Source organism: Geotrypetes seraphini, chromosome 10 (assembly GCF_902459505.1).
Source record: "Geotrypetes seraphini chromosome 10, aGeoSer1.1, whole genome shotgun sequence".
Classification (NCBI taxonomy): domain Eukaryota; kingdom Metazoa; phylum Chordata; class Amphibia; order Gymnophiona; family Dermophiidae; genus Geotrypetes; species Geotrypetes seraphini.
In genome coordinates, this window is record NC_047093.1 from 120,243,783 (window position 1) to 120,264,852 (window position 21,070).

The following is a 21,070-nucleotide window of genomic DNA, read 5'->3' on the forward strand; positions in this document are numbered from 1 at the left end:
GTCATGCTGCTTTCATTCTGAATTCTGAATTAATTGCATCTGATTCAAACTCTTTTTGTTTAGACTATGCATGGAGCATTGCAGTAGTCTAGTCATGATGCTATCATGATATAGACAACTCTGTTTAGACTTGTATTTTCAATATATGGAAAGATATTTCATAGCTGCCAAAGATGATACAGACTATTTTTAAAGGTTGTTTGAATTTGCAGGATCAGAGTAAACGATGAGTCTAACAGTATCCCAAGATTCCTTTTCTGTCATTTTAGGGGGTGTTTGAAGGGGCATATACTTCTTGTAAGTCTATTCTATTCCTGCTTGTGTAACATATACAAAAACTGCTGAAACAGAGGCCACAAGGTCTTTTCTTTTTCTGTTCTATAACTGATTAGTTTTGCCAAGGTTACCCCCACATCTTGTGCACATCCTGTGCTGTTCTGTGCATCAGGACTTAGATAAGAAGCATTGCTGGACCTTAGAGAAGACAGTATTATATGCCATAGTTACCCCCCCCCCCTTATGTTTGCTACCTTTTTCTAGTTGCTTTTATGTATCCTGTTACCATATATGGTCTTTCCTAGTCATATGCTAAAAAAACTGACCCATGTGAAATGCTATAAAGGTGTATGCAGTACTCTGAATAAAAGAGAGACATTTTTTTTGTCTATTTGCATGTGCGTTTGTGTGTGTGATTTTCTTTCTACAGAGGTGTCCCCGGATGCATCTGTAGTGAGGACAGCAGAACGAAGCTAATACAAATTGGGACCTGGTCGTTTCAGCTGGTTGCTTGCCCGGGAGTGGAGAATGGTGCCGGTCTAGAGAGTATCTGTTTTCTAGTGCTCACTGGACTCTGCCCTCTTCCACGCCCTTATTTGATTATTGAGGCTTTTGGCAAGTCTCTTGAGGCTTTTGACCCTTTGTGAGTTTATATTGGGCTTTTGTGAAGTCCATAGTTGTGGTTTTGGCAACCCCACAGATTACCTGTCCTTTTGGGAAGGACTGACCTACCTAATTCAAATCTGTACAGACTCGCCTGTTCTGCTGTTCTGGGAAAACTTTCTTGCATGTGCTTTATATTTCTATCGCATTGTATATTACGGTGTCTTGTTTATAAGGTCAGGTAAGTAAGATTTGTGTATTACCACGCTGTGTTTTGTAATAGGGAAAGAAAGTTGACGTTGTACATTTGTATATATACTGTATATATCTATATTAGGGGAAAGAATAGGGTTGAGTCCAGATCTGGCTTGAGTTTCTTCTGTGAGCACCCTGCAATTGTGTGAGACATGCCAGGGGCACGAAGCGAGAGGGAGTCCTTATTTGCGTTTCCATTGTCCTGCGAAGGGCGTGGCCAGAGACGGATGAAGCAAAAGATTTCTGTTGAATGTGAGGTGGCTCAAGGGGCCAGAATGGGGAGTAAAGCCGAAGTGAGAGACCTCCCCAGCCAGCAATCCTCTGGAAAAGCCCTTAGAGAGGATCCTGCAGTGATAATGACAGTGTGTCCAGTATTAAGAGGCAAGATAAGAAGCAAATGTTAAGTATTGAGATTCCACCTAGCTTCTGGCCAAAGTTTAGTGCGGAGGAAAAATTGGCTATGTCAAATTCTACATTAGTAGGAAAATTGCAAGCAACACTAAGGAAGCTAGAAATGTTTCCTGTTGAAAAAAAACAACAAAAACAAAGTGGATTGCAAAGAGGTATAAAATCTGCCCATGATACCCTTTAAACTATTTATCTCCTCCCTGTAAAACCCTCGGAGGAGAGGGGATGTTAGGAGAAAATAATTTCAGATGGTGCCTTAAACAGAGATGGGAGGAGCTGAACGAGTCAGGGTGAGAGAAAACATTTCCTCGTTTGGATGTTAAAAGTCGGAATCTATACTGAACTTCTGACTAGAGTTGAAACTTATTAAACTTTCTCAAATTCAGAATAGGAAGGGGGAGCAGTAAGCTGAAATAGATAAGACTCAGGAAGAAAGAGAGCTTTAGTAGTTGAGCTAATACGAACAAAATTTCCTAAAGCAAGGAAGAAAGTGTTTGCTTTGGAATTCAATAATTTTTACTAGTGCTTAGGACTCTTTTTGCATATTTGAAAGGAGATTGTCATTTTTTTGTTTGTGTTGTGCTTAGCAGAAAGGAACAGGGAATTATTAGCAAACACTGCTTGGGTAATTATGGAGAATCAATGTTAACTGAGTTTGAATACTAATAATAATAAAAGTAAACAAAACCCAACACTGTGTGATAACTTAGCTAGGTAGACCTGTGGTTGTAGGAGCCAAGAACTAGTTTTCTGATCTACATAAACAATTTATGAATTAATAGTTTTAGGATATCTTTTGGCTTTAGGAGACATTAGAATTATTTTATAAAGTTGTGGGTGTGTGACTTTTGCTAGCACCAATTTAATGTGGCAGAAATACTGTGCACCGTAATGTATGTTTTTATTTAGATTAGATTTTGATGTGACAGGAAAAACAAACACTTTATGGTCTCTCTTGAATGCCTTACTAGTTGTGCGCAACCCACACCAACTTATCACCCTTATGAACATTGTGTATCTGCCTATTGTCTCTCATTTCCGTACTTATACCAAGTAAATGTCCTCCTTTGACTCACCTCCCTGGGCTTTAGCTGCTGGATGATACCTGAACTCCTTTCAAGCTGGTGTATCCCTCCCTGTCTGTGCAGACACCTTTCTCTCCGAGTATGGACCTTACCAGTTTAAAGAAACTTATACCCCTGCAACGCCACATCCTGACCTTTTAATTTCTTAGACAGGAACTGTTTACAAGTGTTTGAGTGTAACTGGCAGCTTGTGGTTTATCGCAACCCCCACCTAGTGCCTTTAGTAGGTGTTGGGGGCCCCCTCATTACCCTCCTCGCCCAGTGCCTTTGTATTTTGATACATGCATGTTATTTGATGTTGCTTATGGTCATGGTACTGTTCCTCGATTGGCAGCATTATTATCTCAAATGTATTTCAAGCAATGCCCCTATGAGGATACCTTCACTCATGGAGGAGCCTGTCCTTTATGGGAATGTGTCTCGTGTGCTATTTTCTGTTATGTTTCCCCCATTTTTCTGCACATATGAAAGTAGATTTTGTTTTTCCTGTCACAACTAGGACAGTTTGCTGAATCTATAGACCAGACTCTTAATGTCAGCAATTGTTTTTTCTGTGTTGGGACTGGTATGGGAGAACAGTGGCCATGAGCACAGCTGGATATGCTAGACCTGCCTTCACAGAACCTCTCTTTCACGTCATCCCCATGATTTCCACTGTGGGCCTTGCTTACTTCCATTATTGCATCATCAATTTACCAGGACCTCCTCTTCAGCACCTGCTCCATGGAACTTCCTATGCCCGATGGCCAGCTCCTGATGGTTGATATTGGCTCTGTGGCCTGTTTGCTTACCCTTGGCTGCCTGCTCACCGGACTGGTACATGTGTACTTGGATCCGTCCCAGCTCCTTTATGCTACTGCTGGCCGACAGCGAACACCTGGGAGCCCCTGTGTTCGACACTAGGGGTCGCTAAAAGCGGTTAGCATTCTCCACCCCATACAGATTGGAAAATAGGGTGGCAACTAGCCTGTTGAATGGATCATTGCTGCTTATGGACCTGCTACATGGGCCAAAGATGGCTCCTGGGGTTGTTGGACCCCAATCTACCTGCTCAACTGCATACTTCACTTGCAGGCTCTTCTTGAACTTTTACAGTGCCATGTACCAGAATCGACTGTCCCTAGACTACTTGCTGGCTGCGGAAGGTGGCGTCTGTGGCAAGTTCCACCTCTCTAACTGCTGCCTTGATCTTGATGATGATGGTACCGTGCTCGAGGAAGATGTGGACCACATCACCAAACTGTCTCATGTTCCTCTCCGAACCTGTCGTGGCCTCTCTGCTGACTGATTCTTTCGCTCTTGGCTGCCTGCCTTGCCTGGTCCCTGTGATTCCATGATATAGTCAACTCTGCTGTTCATTGCTCTACTGCAGCCCTGACTAGTACCTACCGGTCCCTACCACAGACCCCCGACCTTTCCAGAAGCTTTGACCCCCATGTCTATATTGCTGCTCTTGGTGTCCCAAGAGGGGTTAAACACCTTCTTATTGAAATATATATCATAGGACATATCCGGAATATCTCTCCCTCCAAGCTCATGCTGTGCACTTATGACATCATTTTCATGACGTAAGAGGGGATTGAAGGCGCATATACTTCTTGTAAGTCTATTCTATTCCTGCTTGTGTAACATATACAAAAACTGCTGAAACAGTTCTTGTTTGTCAAGAGGCCACAAGGTCTTTTCTTTTTCTGTTCTATAGCTGATTAGTTTCGCCAAGTTTACCCCCACATCTTGTGCACACCCTTTGCTGTGCTATGCATCAGGACTTAGATAAGAAGCATTGCTGGACCTTAGACAAGACCTTATATGCCATAGTTACCCCCCATTCCTTATGTTTGCTACCTTTTTCTAGTTGCTTTTATGTATCCTGTTACCATATATGGTCTTTCCTAAAGTCATATGCTAAAAAAACTGACCAATGTGAAATGCTATAAAGGTGTATGCAGTACTCTGAATAAAAGAGAGACTTTTTTTTGCCTATTTGCATGTGTGTTTGGGTATGTGTGATTTTCTTTCTACAGAGGTGTCCCTGGATGCATCTGTAGTGAGGACAGCAGAACGATGCTAATACAAATTGGGACTTGGTCATTTCAGTGTTCATACGTACCCAAATTTTTTTTTTCTCTTGCTTCATTCTAATCATACCTATTGTATTACCCATTCTATGTAAATTCTAACAAATAATGCAATTGTAACTTTCCCCTTCCTTCCTACCCAATCATGTTTGTCCACATTGTTTTGTCAATTGTCTAACTTAGTGAAATTACATGTATTGCCACAATCTGCTGGTTTTTAATTGTACATCGCTTAGATATTTTTTATAAGCGATATATCAAATGTAAATAAACTTGAAACTTGAAACTTGAAATAAATTTTGAAGTCAGGTATTTGTCCCATTGTGTTAGGAACCCATGGAATCTCTGTTTTGTTGGGGTTCAGATGGAGTTTGTTGTTGTTTTCTCATTCCTGATTTGCTGTTAGACAGTGTCACAGGGCGGACCCTGTTCCTAGTGAGGAAGCCTTGCTGGAAGAAGAAAATGAGGTTAAATCCCTTGAAAGTATTCCTAAGCATGCTAAGGAGAGTCCCAAAGTAGTCCCTAGGAATACTCACAAGCCAAGCCTTCCAGTAAAGAAACCTCCTAAAGCCCTGCCTAAAGCAGGCAGATCCGGATTAGCTTTACCTAAGCCAGTTGTGGGAAAACAGAGGGAAAGGCTACATCTCCCAGCAGCCATAGGGCCAGAAAAAGAAAAGAGCAGGAATGGCATACTCACCACACCCAAACAAGCTCAAACTGGTTTAGGCCTGGTGAGAAATTCTCTGAGGGCAGGCTACCCTAACACACCTGCATGGAGGACTAATCAGCTCCCTGCAATGAAAGAAAAGGGTTTAGTTTTCACACAGACAGTTTCAGGACCAGCCTCAGAGCGCACATCTGCTCCAGACTCAGCAAGCCAGAGCCACACAGCAAAAAGAAAGCAGGAGACTACAGCCACAGAGAACCAGAAAGCAACAGTCCACCTCATGTCATCAAACTCAGGCAGAGATTTGTGATGAAGAGGCTAATGATAAGGTTAATTCTGGGTTTGTACAGGATAGTGAAATGGCAGATAATGATATTACCTATGATATGGAAATAGAATGTTCTGATTTGCTCAGCTTTGAAGGTATGGACATAGGCTGAGAGCCATTGCTAATAAAGGAGCTGGAGGGAAAAGTAAAGTCTGCCCAAGTTTATTGAAAATGTTGAGGTTTTGTTTTGAACTTTAAATACAAGCCACAGGCAGCTATTTTGTTGGGCTCTGGGAAGGGGATCTTTCCAAGCTGATCCATAGAGGGAATATTATTTGGAGAGGATCCCATCCTTGGGGCATTAAGCCTAACCCCAAGGGAGTTTTGCCTGGAAGAAGTGAGAAGCCACTGCCAAGCTCCTCAATAATTGACATAACCGGGCAATGTATTACCCAAAAGCAATATTACCCAATATTTTATTTAAGCAGAATATGAAAATGTAACAGCACAAAATGTATTTAACAAAGGATATTGTCTCATTTGGTATACATTGGAGGGATTGGTACAGGTAGATGTCAAGGCAAGAAAATATCTAGCTGTAAGTAATCATCCCTAGCTTACACAAAGGCATGCATCGATTTTTATAACCTTCTCTCATGGCTACACCCTTTACTCTTATGCCAATCAAAACTCATATTGCAAATTTGCTCCTATCTATCATATCCTATCAAGTTTAAGTTTCAAGTTTAATAAAGTTTTGATTTTGATAGCAAAATCTTAATTTAATGTGATTTACAAGAACTAGTAAAATTGGGGTAACAAAATGAAAAAACACATAGCTCAATCAAGATAATTCACACACCTTTGAACCAGACAAACACAATAGGGAGAAATAAAAAAGGATTAAATACTATTTGTAAATCAAATCAAACAGGGCAAGGTAGTGAAACAAAAGGATGGGGGAAAGATTACCCGCTCAATTTTTGCTTATAGATCTTGCTATTACTTTAACGAGTATCCTGGGTATATACAAATATATCTATCAATATATCTATTTATGGCGTAGATTTATTGATGATGTGATTATGCTGTGGAAGGGTTCAGTGGATGCTTTACAGAACTTTGTATTGTAGTTGAATTCATGTGATGAGAATTTAGTGTTTACCATGACATATTCTGAAACTAAACTGAACTTTCTAGACCTAGAGATTCAACAAGATCAGTCAATGTTCAATACTGATGTTTACATCAAGGAGACTGACAGAAATACATTGCTATCTTATGATAGCAATCACTCAGTCAAGTTAAAGAATAGTCTTCCATATTCTCAGTTCATCAGATTGAGAAGAAACTGTTCAGATGTTCATAAATTCAAAGCACAGGGTAAGATTTTAGAAAGGAAATTATTGGTCAGGGGCTATCCAAAGAAAATTATAAGAAAGGCATTTAAAAGGGCTAGATACTGCAATAGAGATTGGTTATTACTGAAAACCAATAAAGAGTCCATCGAAGAAGATACAGTAACCTGTGTCATTAGACAGAATAGATTGAGTGGTTCAATATCCAATTCTTTACATAAATATTGGGATATTATTACCATTCACCCAGCATTGAAAAATCTTAAGCTCAGAATAGCATATTCTAGAGGTAAAAATTTAAAAGAGATACTAAAAACAGGCGAAAATAAGTGTATGCAGAAACAAATGTGTGCCCCTGTAGGTTTCTTTAAATGCCTTTCTTGCAATATTTGTAAGATGTGTGTACAAACTAAGTTGTGGCAAAATCCTAATAACAATAAGGAATATAAAATCACTCGTTTTTTGAACTGTAAATCCACTTTTGTAGTGTATGTCATTTGTTGCCCCTGTAATAAATTGTATGTAGGAATGACAACTAGAGCGTTTAGGATCAGAATGTTGGAACATAATTCCAATATCAAATGTTCCAGAATCTCAGAACCCTTAGTAGAACAATATATAAAAATACACATAACTCAGTTAAAAGCATCTTTAAAAAGCCAGCTTTTCAGGAGATTTTTAAACTTGCCAAATAGTTTTTCTTCCATTATATTAGTTGGGAGAGAAGTCCAGATTTGGGGAGCTGTGAAGGAAAAGATCGTGTCACTCCTAGAGTAGATGACTCTTAATGAGGGGACTAGGAGGAGTGATTTCTCTTCTGATCTTAAAGATCTTATCGGAGTATAAGGGATTAAGTATTTTTCTAAAAAAGCAGGAGCTTTGTTCATTAAAATTTTATGTGAAAGTAATGCTATTTTGTATGTGATTCTATGGTTAACAGGTAACCAGTGTTTTTTCTTCAGAAGGGGAGTCACGTGGTCAAATTTTTTTCCTTATAGGGATTATTTTTATTGCCGTATTTTGTATGATTTGTAGTCTGCGTATTTCTTTAAGAGTTATTCCCTTTTACAAAACATTACAATAGTCAATTTTTGATATGATTAGGTAGTGCATTAAGATGTTTAGAGATGCTTCATCCAGGAATGTGGATAGTGATCTAATCATCCTTAGCCTATAGAGGCAGTTCCTAAACAGTGAACTTATTTGATCGTGATAGCTCAATTTCCTGAAAACCATAGTTGCGCTTATCTATAAATGACTAATCCATACACAAGTCCACAGTTTTTTCTATAGTTCTGTCTTTTCCTTATTCGGAAATTTAAAGTTGTTGTTTTTTGTGTTATTTGGGGTCAGGTCCAGCATAGGTAAAAAGTTTAGTACATTCCTAAGGCCTGACGACTATATCTTTACAACCAGTTGTTTTGCTTGTGCTTCTCTGGAACAGGGACCATATATCTTTCATACACTGAGAGACTGGAGAAACTGGGGCTCTTTTCCCTGGAGAAGAGGAGAGTTAGAGGGGATAAGATAGAGACTTACAAGATCATGAAGGGCATAGAGAAAGTGGAGAGGGACAGATTCTTCAAACTTTCAAAAACTACAAGAACGAGAGGGCATTCGGAAAAGCTGAAAGGGGACAGATTCAAAACCAATGCTAGGAAGTTCTTCTTCCCCCAATGGGTGGTGGACACATGGAATGCGCTTCCAGAGGACGTGATAGGACAGAGTACGGTATTAGGGTTCAAGAAGGGATTGGACAATTTTCTGAAGAAAAAGGGGATAGAGGGGTATAGATAGAGGACTACTACACAGGTTCTGGACCTGTTAGGCCGCCACACGAGCGGACTGCTGGGCACAATGGACCTCTGGTCTGACCCAGCAGAGGCACTTCTTATGTTCTTAACTTCTTGCTCACATGATTCATGTTCAAAGACATGACAAGTTTGTGTTCTTCAAGAAAAGCTTGGTGTCCTGCAGGGCTTCAGCTTGCTTTTTTAATAAATGAAATTTAAGAAGGTTGAAAATGAAATGTAGGGCAGGCCTGCATATAGAGTCTTGACATCAGTTAGTTAATAAGAGTTCCACTTCATATGTGACGGAGGGCCCTTGAGGGACAAAGTGCCCTTCCTCAGAAGAAAAGCTTTTATTTTGTTGGAATAAGGCTTTTATATTCTGTCATATTTTTGGACAGCAATTGTTTTGTTTTGTTTTGTGAATGCTGGACTTAAGCACAAGATGACACAAACCTGAGCATTTTATTTGACACTTGTTTATGCTGGTGAAACAATAAATAGTACCCAAAAAAATTGCACCCAAAGTTTTGAACTCTTTTATTTTGATACCAAAACAACCTCGCAAACCGCTCGGCCGAGGTTTGTGTGCATGGGTTAGGTCACTTGCTGAGCCCAGCTTGGCCATGCCCGGTCACAACAGGCAGTCAGTTTACTCAAAGCTATGGGTAGATCTCATTCAATGGGTAAGAGAAGTTGCATGTTATTGGTATGGATATAGAATTTTGAGTCCATTGACTGAAGCAGTTCAGCCAAAGGCTTAAGGTGGATATTAAATCAGATGGAAGAGAGTATGGACCCCTGTGGTACCCCACAGTTCACAGTCCAAGGTAATGATGTATTGTTGCTGAACAAAACTCATTGTTGTCTCTTTGACAAATAGGTTTTGAGCCATGTACTGTAAGTACTGTGCTACAAATACCTTTTTTTGCCAGTCTTGTAAGAATGATATTATGATTCAGTGTTAAAGGCTAATGTCCTGTAATGATCCCTGTGCAGATTATCAAGAAGGGACACAATAACTATCTTTGTTCTATACCCAGGTCTGAAGCCATATTGACATCCTGGTCTAGATATTTACATTCAATTAACTGGTTATTGAGTTGAATGCAAACTGTCCATTCTATGTTTTGTCAGGAAACGCATGTTAGGGACTAGTTGGTAGTTTTTGAGCTTGTCCTCATCAAGGGAGCTCTTTATCAACAGGAGGTGTACCACAGGTCTTTTTTTGTGTTGTTGTCTGCTGCCCTTCTCCAAACAAGGAGTGAACAATTTAATTGGCCCCCTTCAACGAGGCCAATACTCACTTGTACTATTTTTGCTGGAGAAAGGGCAGGTTGTAGGCCTCAAGGACTCAAGGATCTCCCATATGAAGACCGTCTAAGCAGACTGCAGTTATATTCTCTCGAAGAACGCAGAGAGAGGGGAGACGTTCAAACATCTTACAGGCCTTACTGAGGTAGAGGAAGATATCTTTTTCCTTACAGGTCCCACAGCAACAAGAGGGCATCCACTCAAACTCAAGGGTGGGAGACTTCATGGTGACATCAGGAAGTACTTCTTCACTGAAAGGGTGGTTGATTGTTGGAATGGTCATCCACGTCAGGTAGATGAGGCCGGCAATGTGCTCGACTTCAAGAGACAATGGGATAAACATGTGGGTTCACTCCGGGGAAATGCTTAGGGGGAGGGTTCTTTTATGGGGTAGGTTCTTTTAAGGGGAGGGCTCTTGGAGTGGGCAGACTTGTTGGGCCAATGGCCCTTTTCTGTCGTCATACTCTATGATTCTATGACTCTATTTCAACAGCTTCCTCTGTGATCTGGTTGAATGAGTCTCAGATGGTTCTGCATCTTTTTTTCCCATTTCTAAAATCTGATTTGATTTCTTAGCTGCCACCACACACTGAGCTCTGGATTTCAATGTATCCTCAGTGATGACATCTAGATCCTTTCCATGGGTGGTGACTTCTAACATGGAACCCTGCACTTGATCATATTTAACCTCATCTACCCGTGCACTAATCTGTGTTCTCAAGAGAAAGGAGCCTTGAAAATTAAACCAAAAGTTGCAACCAGAAGGAAGAAATAGCCCATCTTCCTGCTTACTGTTTCCCCTTGAAATGTCCCTATTTCCCTTTACTTCATATGCATTCACTCTAAAACAGTGGTCTCAAATTCAAACCTTTTGCAGGACCGCATTTTGGATTTGTAGGTACTTGGAGGGCCTCAGAAAAAAATAGTTAATGTCTTATTTTTTTAATTTATTTATTTTTAATTATACATCAAACTTTACAAGAATACATCTTGCTCCATTAAACACAGGGAGGAAAATCAAATCAAAGCATTGAAAATCAATCTTACAATATCAATCCATCTTAATCCCCTTCTTAGACCACTTTATTGGGGGGAATGGCCAAACAATACATGCGTTAATGTCTTATTAAAGAAATGACAATTTTGCATGAGGTAAAGCTCTTTATAATTTATTAATCTTCCCTCCCCCTGAAGGCCTGCATGTTTCCTCCTTCTTTGCAGTGTCCTCCAGCTTCCTCCTGGCCTCCCGGTCTTAGTTTCAGCTAATTACCGCAGCCTGCAGAGAGGATCGCTGGTGCTGTAGCGTTCCTTGCAGGCTGCCATTGGCCTCCACAGCACATTCCCTCTGCTGCGGTCCTGCCCCTCCTGTGATGGCAGGATCGCGGCACAGGAAACGTGCTGCTGATATCAATGGAAGCCTGGAAGGATCACTACATCACTGGCAATCCGCTCTTCAGGCGGATCTGAAGGTAAGAGCAGGAGGCTGGGGGTAACCAGAGGACGCTGCAAAGAGCGGTCTGCACTAGTACAGACCGCTGGCCGCAAAAATAGTACCTGGTAGGCTGTATATGACCTCCAGGCCGCTAGTTTGAGATCACTGCTCTAAAACAAATATACATGCTTTTTAGTGACTGGATTGCAGAATATTTACAGCTTGAAAAATTTACTGACTGTTCCCCACTTTGTCTGTATTCTTCCAGAGGCTCCAAAGAAAACCCAATACCATTTACTGCCTCTTTTACAAAGCCATGCGGCAACAGCCCAAAATCCCTTTAAATCTCTATGGGCTTTGTGGCCATTAGTGCAGGGCAGCCGCTAACACGGCTTTGTAAAAGAAGCCGTCGATGTTGCCTTGATTAACTTGCAAAACAATACTGCACTAAAATCATTCTACATTCAAATACATTTATGTACCTCCTTGGATTTGTGAGGGAGGGTGGGAGGAAGAGAGTTGGCCTAATGTGAGGTTGTCTATGTATCAATGACTAAATATCCCCAAAGGGGGAGCATGCAATATCAGGTATATTATATATTCCTTTATAAAATTACACTCATGGAGAGCAATTTTATAAAAGAGAGACTAACAGGAGCCTAGACACAAGCACCCTCCTGCAAACTATGTGCTATTAAATCCTATGACCTATGTGATATAAGCTGTTCTCTCAGAGAGATGAAAAAGGATTATATATTCATTATTTTATATTGTCCTGATAGGTCAGTTATATCTCACAGAATCTTTATATGAGTGACCCTGTTAAGTATCCTTATTTTTACCGGACTATCCCCAATGAGTTGCATCTCTGTGCTGCGATAGGCAAGCTACTGAAGTATTTTGGCTGGAAATGGGTCAATATCTTATCAACCGATGACGAAAGCAGTGTGAGAGCTATCGAGATCATGAAAGAAGGGATTGAACGGAATGGTGGCTGCATCGCATTACATCAAAGCTGTCCTCACCAGAGCATTTGCTCAAGTGTAGAATTACAGAAATTTTATAGAGCAATTAAACAATCATCTGCTGTGAACATTTACTACTTTAAAAAAAATGGTGCATTTTCTCTACATGATCTATGGAATCTTCAAGCAAAAGTGAAAAGGGGCCTGGTTTTCATCACTATAGCTGAGGTAGAAAAAAAAATAAATCTAAAACATTTTAACATAAGGAACAAGTTTTTTATATTCAAACCATATAAGAAAGCTATGCCAAATTTTTATAAATTTATCCGTGAGATGATACCTGTCAGGCTGGTAAGTGATGTCTTGAGTAACAATTGGTGGAAGGTCCTGTGTGACAGCAGATGCCCCAAAAAGATCAGAAGAGACTGCAACTCTACACTTGAGAAAGGTTTCGTAGCTCACTGTTTGAGCACATTCCTTGGGAGCAGCTACAGTGTGTATAATGCTGTGTATGCCGTGGCACACGCACTGCATAACATGATCATGTCTGGCTCAAGAAATGGCATTACATGGACCAGAGAAAATATGGACGTTTTGGACTCTTTGCCATGGAAGGTAAGGACCTGAATTCAGGACAGAATTAATTCATCGAGGGCCCCTAGGCACACAGGTCCACTGGGCACTCTGACAAAAAGCATACAGCACTCTAGAGTGAAAATTGCAAGGTTACCTACAAACATCATATAACACCATCCTCTAGCTCAGTGTTTTTCAACCGCTGTTCCGCGGCACACTAGTGTGCCGCGAGATGTTGCCTGGTGTGCCGTACGGTCAGGGCCGCCATCAGGGCAGTACCACCAGTCTAGGGAGAGGGGCGGTCCGCCCCACATGGACAGGAGAGAGCTGGACGGGGGACCCGCGGAGTTCAATACATCTCGAGCCGCGAGGCTCGTCTTCTGTTCCTGCCTGCCCTGCAGCTAACATATAGCCGATCGCAAGCGTTCCCTGATGTCAGCACTGACGTCGGAGAATACTTCCGTTCGGCTATTTGTGCGCGGCAGGGCAGGCAGGAAGCAGAAGACAAGCCTTGCGGCTTGAGCTTCGTTTTCCTGAGAAAGTTGCAAAGATGGGCTGGGAGGCAAACACGGAACACAAAAGGGGGGAGGGAGTGCGTTTTGGACACAAGGCATGAACTTGGGAGAGAGGAAGGGAGGGAAAGAGATGCTGAGGTGGGGGAGGGAATGGGTTTTTGGACACAGAAGAAATGGACTTGGGAGAGAGGAAGGGAGGGAAAGAGATGCTGAGGTGGGGGAGGGAATGCGTTTTTGGACACAGAAGAAATGGACTTGGGAGAGAGGAAGGGAGGGAAAGAGATGCTGAGGTGGGGGAGGGAATGCGTTTTTGGACACAGAAGAAATGGACTTGGGAGAGAGGAAGGGAGGGAATGAGTGTTTGGACACAGAAGGCATGGACTTTGGAGAGAGGAAGGGAGGGAAAGAGATGGTTGTGTACACGGGGAATAGAAGAAAGGAGAATTTTTGGTCATAGGGAGGGAGTGAGGTACAGATAGTGACATACCAGGGTGGGGGGGGGGCGGTCTGCCCCACCCCGGGTTTACGTCCCAAGGGGGTGCACAGCTGGCCACCCTCCAGTGTTGTCCCTAGGCCGGCAAACTGCGGCTCTTTAGCCACTTGAGTGCCACCGCCGCCAACGGTGTTGTTGGCGGTGGCAGCATTATAAAATACTTTCTTTGTGTTTATTTGATTCCTATTCAAGAGAATTACTTTATATATAGTCAATATAGGCACAGAGTTAAATTTTTTAACATTTTCTAATGGTGGTGTGCCTCGTGATTTTTTTCATGAAACAAGTGTGCCTTTGCCCAAAAGAGGTTGAAAAACACTGCTCTAGCTCTAGTTCAATAAGCTTTTTTTGTATATATATAAAAATCTAATAAATATGAATTCAGAAGTGCAAAAATTGGTAATAGTTATAATAAAAAGCCAAAAGTGTCAAGAGCAAAATGACAACTTTCCAGAATTTCAAAAAGCAAAGAAAAGTGCAAAAATCACTACTTGATGAGCCTTGTGAAAGCAGGAAATTACATATGTACAACAAACGTAAACTACCATCTACAAGGACTTATCTCAGAAGCCGCAAACATCTGTCTAATAAGGGTGTCTGTTGTCCAGGAGTGCCCCAAGGTCTTGGCATCTCTCTTTGTTTTCCTCTCCCTTCTCTGGTCTTCCTTCTCCCTTCTTCCCTCTCACTCCCCAATTGGGTCACATACTAGGTCAGACCAAAGGACTCAAGCCTACTATCCTGTTTCCTAGAAGTAGCCAATCCAACAGTGCCAAGCCAGTGGGACTCCAATATCCTTAAATTTCTTGGAAAGATGAAGCAGTGCCTGCATTCAGTGGAAGCTTCATTGATTTCATTCCTTTGTCTGCCGTGTGCTCACTAAGTTAAAGCGGGGCTTGAATCCTACTTTGCCACTTCCTCCAGCTCTGGTGCTCGTACAAAGCTCCCCGTCCATTTTCTTTCCTCACTCCTATGCTTACGCAGTCCAAAGGCTCCATGCCACCCTCTTTGCAGCACTGCCCGTCTACACCTCCTTCCCCCCTCCCTAATGCCTGTATGGGGCCCCGCTATCTTCCCTTCTGAACTTGGACTTACTCTTGCGTCTTCCTCTGGGAACAGGATATAAGCTGCAGTTCTTGCCCTTCTTTCCTATCAATGGATGGACCTTCCCCTCTTTCTGTTCTCTATCATGTCACCCCCTTCACTCTCGCATTTTCTTTACTCTCCCTTTATTTTGGAATTGTTCACCAGCCTCACCCCCTGTTCATCTCTGGCCCTCACCTCTCCCTCTTCCTTTTTCAATCTATCCCCAACCCACATACTCTTTCTTTCTTCTCTCTCCCTCCATCTCCTCCCCTCCCCATCTCTATCTAGTCCTAACCCCGTACTCTCTCTGTACCGCCCCCTCCTTTCTTCCTCCGCTGCCCTCTCTCTCTGGGACTTGCCTTAATGCTGTTTGCTCTGGCCTTCCCCCTCCTCCCCCTAATCCCTCCCCTCCGCCCATTGATGGTGTGAGGAGCTGCACTGAGACCTGCATACTGAGGAGCTGATCAGGATTCCTCCTACAGCAAAAGCAGCCAGCACTGAAGACCAATGCTCTGAGAGCCCTCGCCTCTCTCCCCTGGCAATTGTAAGCCCCTCTCCTTCAGCGAGGAGTCCAATACCTCCATAGCATGGTCCTCCATCTCCTCCCCCCGAAGCCAGAGAGAAAGGGTCCCTGCTCCTTCACACGCTGCAGGCCCTGGGGGCTCTGAGATTAGAGGCAGGAGAGAGAGTGAAAGGAGCTGAGACTCGGTCAGGGACTCCCCCCTCAGAGCCTTTTCAAAATTAGTGGTCCAGCGTGTATCCCACCTGAAATCCTCTCGAAGATTGTAAATGTAGTAGCCAGCAGCACAACAGGGCCAGCACGCAGGAGCAAGCTTTTCGTGCTGCCGGCCGGCCCAGCACCGCTCAATGATAAGCTGCCGTAAGTTCTCACAGGATTTGCGGTTCTCGCAGCAGCCTATCAACGAGCGGTACAGGGCAGACCGGCAGCACGAAAAGCTCGCTCCTACGTGCCAGACCGGGTGCGCTGCTGGCTACTACCTTTACAAAGGAGGATTTCAGTTCGGGATACACGCTGGACTTCCAGGGAACAGGTACACAAGGGAGGGAAGGAGGGAGGATGGTAATTATTAGTGTCAGCCAGGGCAGGAGACAGGAGGGATCCCTTCTGTCCCAGCCTACCATTAGGTGGTTTAAGTTAAGGGAAAGGGTTAATCTACTGGCTGGGTTAAAGGAGAGTATGGGACAATCAAGCCATTGTGACATCACTGATGAGGTTGGCTCTTTTTAGGGGGAAGAGGGTACAAGGAAGGAAGGTGGGACATTGTTCATTGCCTGGCAGGGAGGGGGGACAATATTCAAAACTTGGCAGGGAGGGGGGCTTGGTTCACAGCCTGGTAAGGAATGGGACTGAGTGCAGGGCAGGGAGGGAAGGGGGCTTGGTGCACAACTTGGCAGGGAGGGGGGCTGAATGCAGATCCTGGCATGACAGGATACTTGAATATTAAGCCGCCCGACATATTCGAGTCAACCATTTTTCTTCCTTTTTGGGGGGAAAATGAGGGTCTCGACTTATATTCAGATCAACTTATACTCGAGTATATACAGTATATATAAGTTTTTTTGGGGGGGTTTGTCACACGCTCAGCAATAACCCCAGTAGCACAGGTTAAACAGCTCCTGACTCTGCTCTTCCACTATCAAATTTTATACTTCCTCTCCCTTTGATCATGCAGTAGTAGCCAACAGATCTAGCCCTTTAGTTATTTGTTTGAATTGCAATGAGCTCCACTGTAATTAAATATTCACTGAATGTGTATAACCAATACCAATCGATCCAGGCCTTTGTCTTATATACCGGGTCATTCTCAGAAAGGGACTCGATACGGTTTACAAAATTAACCAAAAAGGCAAAGGAGGCAATGATAGGACAAAATTAATCTATTACAATCCCTTATTTATCATTTAAGAATTTCTTAAAAAGATACGTCTTCAAAGTCTTTCTATGAAATGTCAAAGAAGAGAGGAGTCTAATTTCTGAAGGAAGATCTTTCCAGATTTTTACCAAAGCAAATGCCATAGATTGAGAAAGCTTATCTAAGGTTTCTATACCCCTAGTGGAAGGGAATACTAATTTAAATTTATGTATTCCTCTGTTTTTTTATATTCCTCTGTTTGTTTGTTTTTAATGTATTCCTCTTTTTTATGTATTCCTCTGTTTTGGCCAATCGGGGACTTCCTTAGACTCCTACCTAAGGAAATCTCTGATTGGCTGAGATGCCCCAGGCCCCTCCATAGGGAGGATTCCGAGGCGCCTTAACCAATCAGGGCCTTAGGCTTCTCCCCATGCATCAGATGACGACCAATTGAAGAGTAGGAGCAGGAGGACTTTCCTCCTGCTCCCGAAGATTTTGGCGGTGCAAAGGAGCAGGAGGAGGGTTCGGGCACCCCTCCTGCTTCCAAAGATGTTGGGGAGCCTTGTCCAAGGAGCGGGAGGGACCAGGCACCTCTCCCAACTCTTTTACAGGTACCGGGTAGGTGGGCCGGGCACAACCGCATGGGTCAACCAGAGGTGGGCCGGAGGTGGTTGGCCTAGGAGCAGGAGGGATTGAGCACCCCTCCTGCTCCCAACTTTTTGGTGCTGGGGGGTTGGGGCCGTGCCGGGAGGGGGCGAGGGTGAGGGAGGGCCGTGCTGCATGCATGCAGCATTTTTTTTTTACCGCTGATGGCAGAAGGGAGTTGGTATCCCTCCTGCTTATTTCTCGGGGGGGTGGGGGTGTGGCAGAGCAGGGCAGGCAGGAGAGATCGGGGCCTGGGGGGGTGTCAGGCCGATCTCTCTTGCCTGCTCCCGGAATCTCCTGCTTTCTACCGCCTTTAACCATGCAGTACAAGCCCGCTTTAAAACCACGGGCTTGCACTACAAGGAATGGCGGCAGAGAGCAGGAGAGTCTGGGAGCAGGCAAGAGAGATCTCAGATGGGCTGAGCTCTGACAGCAATGACAGGAGGCTGCTTCTCCTGTGTGCGCATGAGTCGGGATCGCTCTGGACGTGGGTAGGGGGGCTTGCTAACGATCATCCCCATTTGCATGTAGGCCTTTACTGAATCAGTCGGCCTGCTTGCAAACGGAAACGGATCATGCACAGTTTGGAGGTTTAGTGAATCCTGGCCTGTGTCCCTGATTCTGTCTAATAGGTTAAGTATTTGTTTTGCTTTATTTTAATTTTCTTTGTTCTTGGAGCCAAAGATTGTGGACTAAATAATTAATTAATCTATTGTTTGATGTTAATTCAATTATATTTACCTTATTGGATTATTTCCAAATCCTTTCAAGTTTTTGTACTTTTTATGATGAAAAATTTGAATAAAATAAAGTTTAAAAAACCTACTAAATGCACTCTAATTTATCGAACGTGTACTTAGCTTGCTTAGCAGCAACACTTCTCCAACGGAATATCCGTTTCAACCCTTTCTTCAGGGCTTGGGTGAGCTTTTAGAGTAGAATGCTGCAAAGCCAAAATGAAAATCGCATTAGTGACTCTACTATTATCAGTCCTCAAAAAAACTATTTTGTATAAAACTTTACATATGAAAAAAAAACCTGTACTTGTTGCATATCAATCATAAAAATCAATCCATAAATAAATCCATAAATCCATAAATAAATCCATAAATAAATCCAAAAATCAATCCATAAATAAAATTCTTCATGTTAAGCCACTCACCGGTAGGGCTAGTCTCAGTTTGACCAGAAGGCCGCCGTGTAAGCGGGCTGCTGGGCAAGATGGACCAGTGGTCTGACCTAGCAGCAGCAGCAGCAGCAGCTCTTATGTTCTTATGAACGCTAACTGAAACTTGTTGCTGCAGGCATGACTAAGGTGACCATTTATTTTTTCATCAAAAGGGAACATCTATTAATTGTCAGTCCCGCCCCAAATCCCACCATAGCCCTACCCCAATCCCGCCCTAGTCCCACCCCCAATTCTGCCCCTAATTTCTTCCATTCATTTTTTATGTACACATACTATCTTATTAATTCATAATGGTAACCATAAAATTTTTAAAAACTACGAAGCACACTACGCTTAGAAAATGTAAATTATCATTTATATTTGAGGGGGTTTCAAAGATGTCAAGGCAGATGACTTTAAAATATGCAATGTCACCTCAGTAACAACTATAAAAAAAATAGACAAATATACCCCCTCCCTTTTAACTAAACCGCGATAATGGTTTTTAGTGCAGGGAGCTGCGCTGAATGCCCTGCACTGCTCTCAATGCTCATAGGCTCCCTGCGCTAAAAACCGCTATTGCGGTTTAATAAAAGGGGGCCATAGTGCAAAATATAGACAGCAGATATAAATTCTCAAAACTAACACATTTTGATCACTAAATTGAAAATAAAATCATTTTTCCTACCTTTGCTGTCTGGTGATTTCATGAGTCTCTGGTTGAGTTTCCTTCTGACTGTGCATCCTTTCTTTCATTGCTTTCTTTCTGCACTCAGGCCCAACAATTGTCCCTTTCTATTCCCTCCCTTCTTCCTTCCCAAGTCCTTAGTGCCCCCAGTCAGTGGCGTACCTAGCATATGTATAAACAACTCTTCCAATAGGAGACTGGTGTGGTCGTGAGATGTTGTAGTAATACAAATTTGCTGCAGAAGCAGTGAGAAACCAATATCAATTCTTTATTGCTCAAAAAGAAGGAAAACGCCTCAGAAAAGGCCCTCCCACCTCCACAATGGTGGATCTAAAGGTGGTTAAGCGGTAACCTCATAGGCAAAACCTTCTTGCAAAAGTGAGCAATTAAATCAAAAACTGTGCTTCACATAGATGCTGAATTAAAGATAGAGGCAAAAAACCACTTATCTTGGAGCTGATCGGCACACCGACGGAGGCCAGCGTTTCACCGACAGGCTACATCAGGGTGTGACCCGACCGATCAGTCTAAACAAGAGCGAGTACCAACGCTTCAAAAAGTCCAAAAAATGGCTCCCTAGCATATGTGACACCCGGGGCCCATCATTTTTTGGCACCCCCTTCCCCCCCATCTGTACGAAAAACATGATGTTTAGTAACAAGCCACACATCACACATGAGTACCTAGGAAAAGGCATCATCTTACATACTGCAGTGAGAAGTACAACACCAATACACCCATTGTAAAACTAAACAAGCCAGACTAGTACAGATCAATCCTGCAGTCAATCCTAACAGAAAACCATGTCTTTTGAACACACAGAACACAGAAAACACCTTTGCCTACCTAGTATGGAATATGTCATCACAAACTAACCCCTCCCCCTTTTACAAAACTGTAGTGTGGATTTTAGCCACGGTGATAACAGCTCTGATGCTCATAGAATTCTGAGCATCAGAGCTGCTACCACCACGGCTGGGGCTAAAAAACGCTCCACAGTTTTGTAAAAGGGGGGATAAAATAGAAATACATAGACAAAGGTTAATTTGAACCAGCAAGCAGCTGGACTCTGCATACAATGCAACACCACAGAAATGGTGACACATGTCTCCTAAAGCAATAAATAAATAGAAATTTTTGTTCTACCTTTGTCTTCTCTGGTTTCTGCTTTCCTCATCTTCTTGTTATTCTCTTCCTTCCATCCACTGTCTGCCATCTCTCTGCCCCTCTATGGCATCTTCTCTCCTTCTATGCCCCTTCCAGAAACTGTATGCCTCCCCCTTCCATCTCTCCTTTAACCCCCTTTAGTCTGGCATATCTCCTCTCCTTCCCTCTCCCACACCTCTCTTCTGCAATCCCTTTCTTCCCTCATTTTCCTTTTCAATTTATTTTCTGCATCCATCAAGATTACATTCTTACTACCCTCTCATCAATTTCCTTTTTTACTGTCTACCTACAGCTCGCCACCTCTTTCCCTCACCCCTCCAGTATTTCCCTAGCTCAATCCTTTCCCCCATCATCCTTTCCCC

The 21,070-nt window shown here is 42.8% G+C and overlaps 1 protein-coding gene and 1 long non-coding RNA gene across 2 annotated transcripts in view; one reads left to right on the forward strand and one right to left on the reverse strand.

Annotated features, from left to right (window-relative positions):
- LOC117368567 (vomeronasal type-2 receptor 26-like) overlaps positions 1 to 3,915 on the forward strand; it is a 79,579-nt gene extending 75,664 nt beyond the window's left edge. Inside the window, exons 11-12 of the mRNA XM_033962298.1 lie at positions 1,116 to 1,120; positions 3,723 to 3,915. Of these exons, the coding sequence (XP_033818189.1) occupies positions 1,116 to 1,120; positions 3,723 to 3,915 (198 nt within the window). The remainder of the gene's footprint in view (positions 1 to 1,115; positions 1,121 to 3,722) is intronic.
- Positions 3,916 to 4,853: 938 nt separating this feature from the next.
- LOC117368015 lies at positions 4,854 to 20,637 on the reverse strand. Its single transcript, XR_004540892.1, has 3 exons — positions 20,627 to 20,637; positions 17,113 to 17,114; positions 4,854 to 4,991 (listed from the first exon to the last, which is right to left on the reverse strand). It is a non-coding gene; the product is annotated as an uncharacterized LOC117368015 (long non-coding RNA).
- Between the last annotated feature and the right edge of the window lie 433 nt (positions 20,638 to 21,070).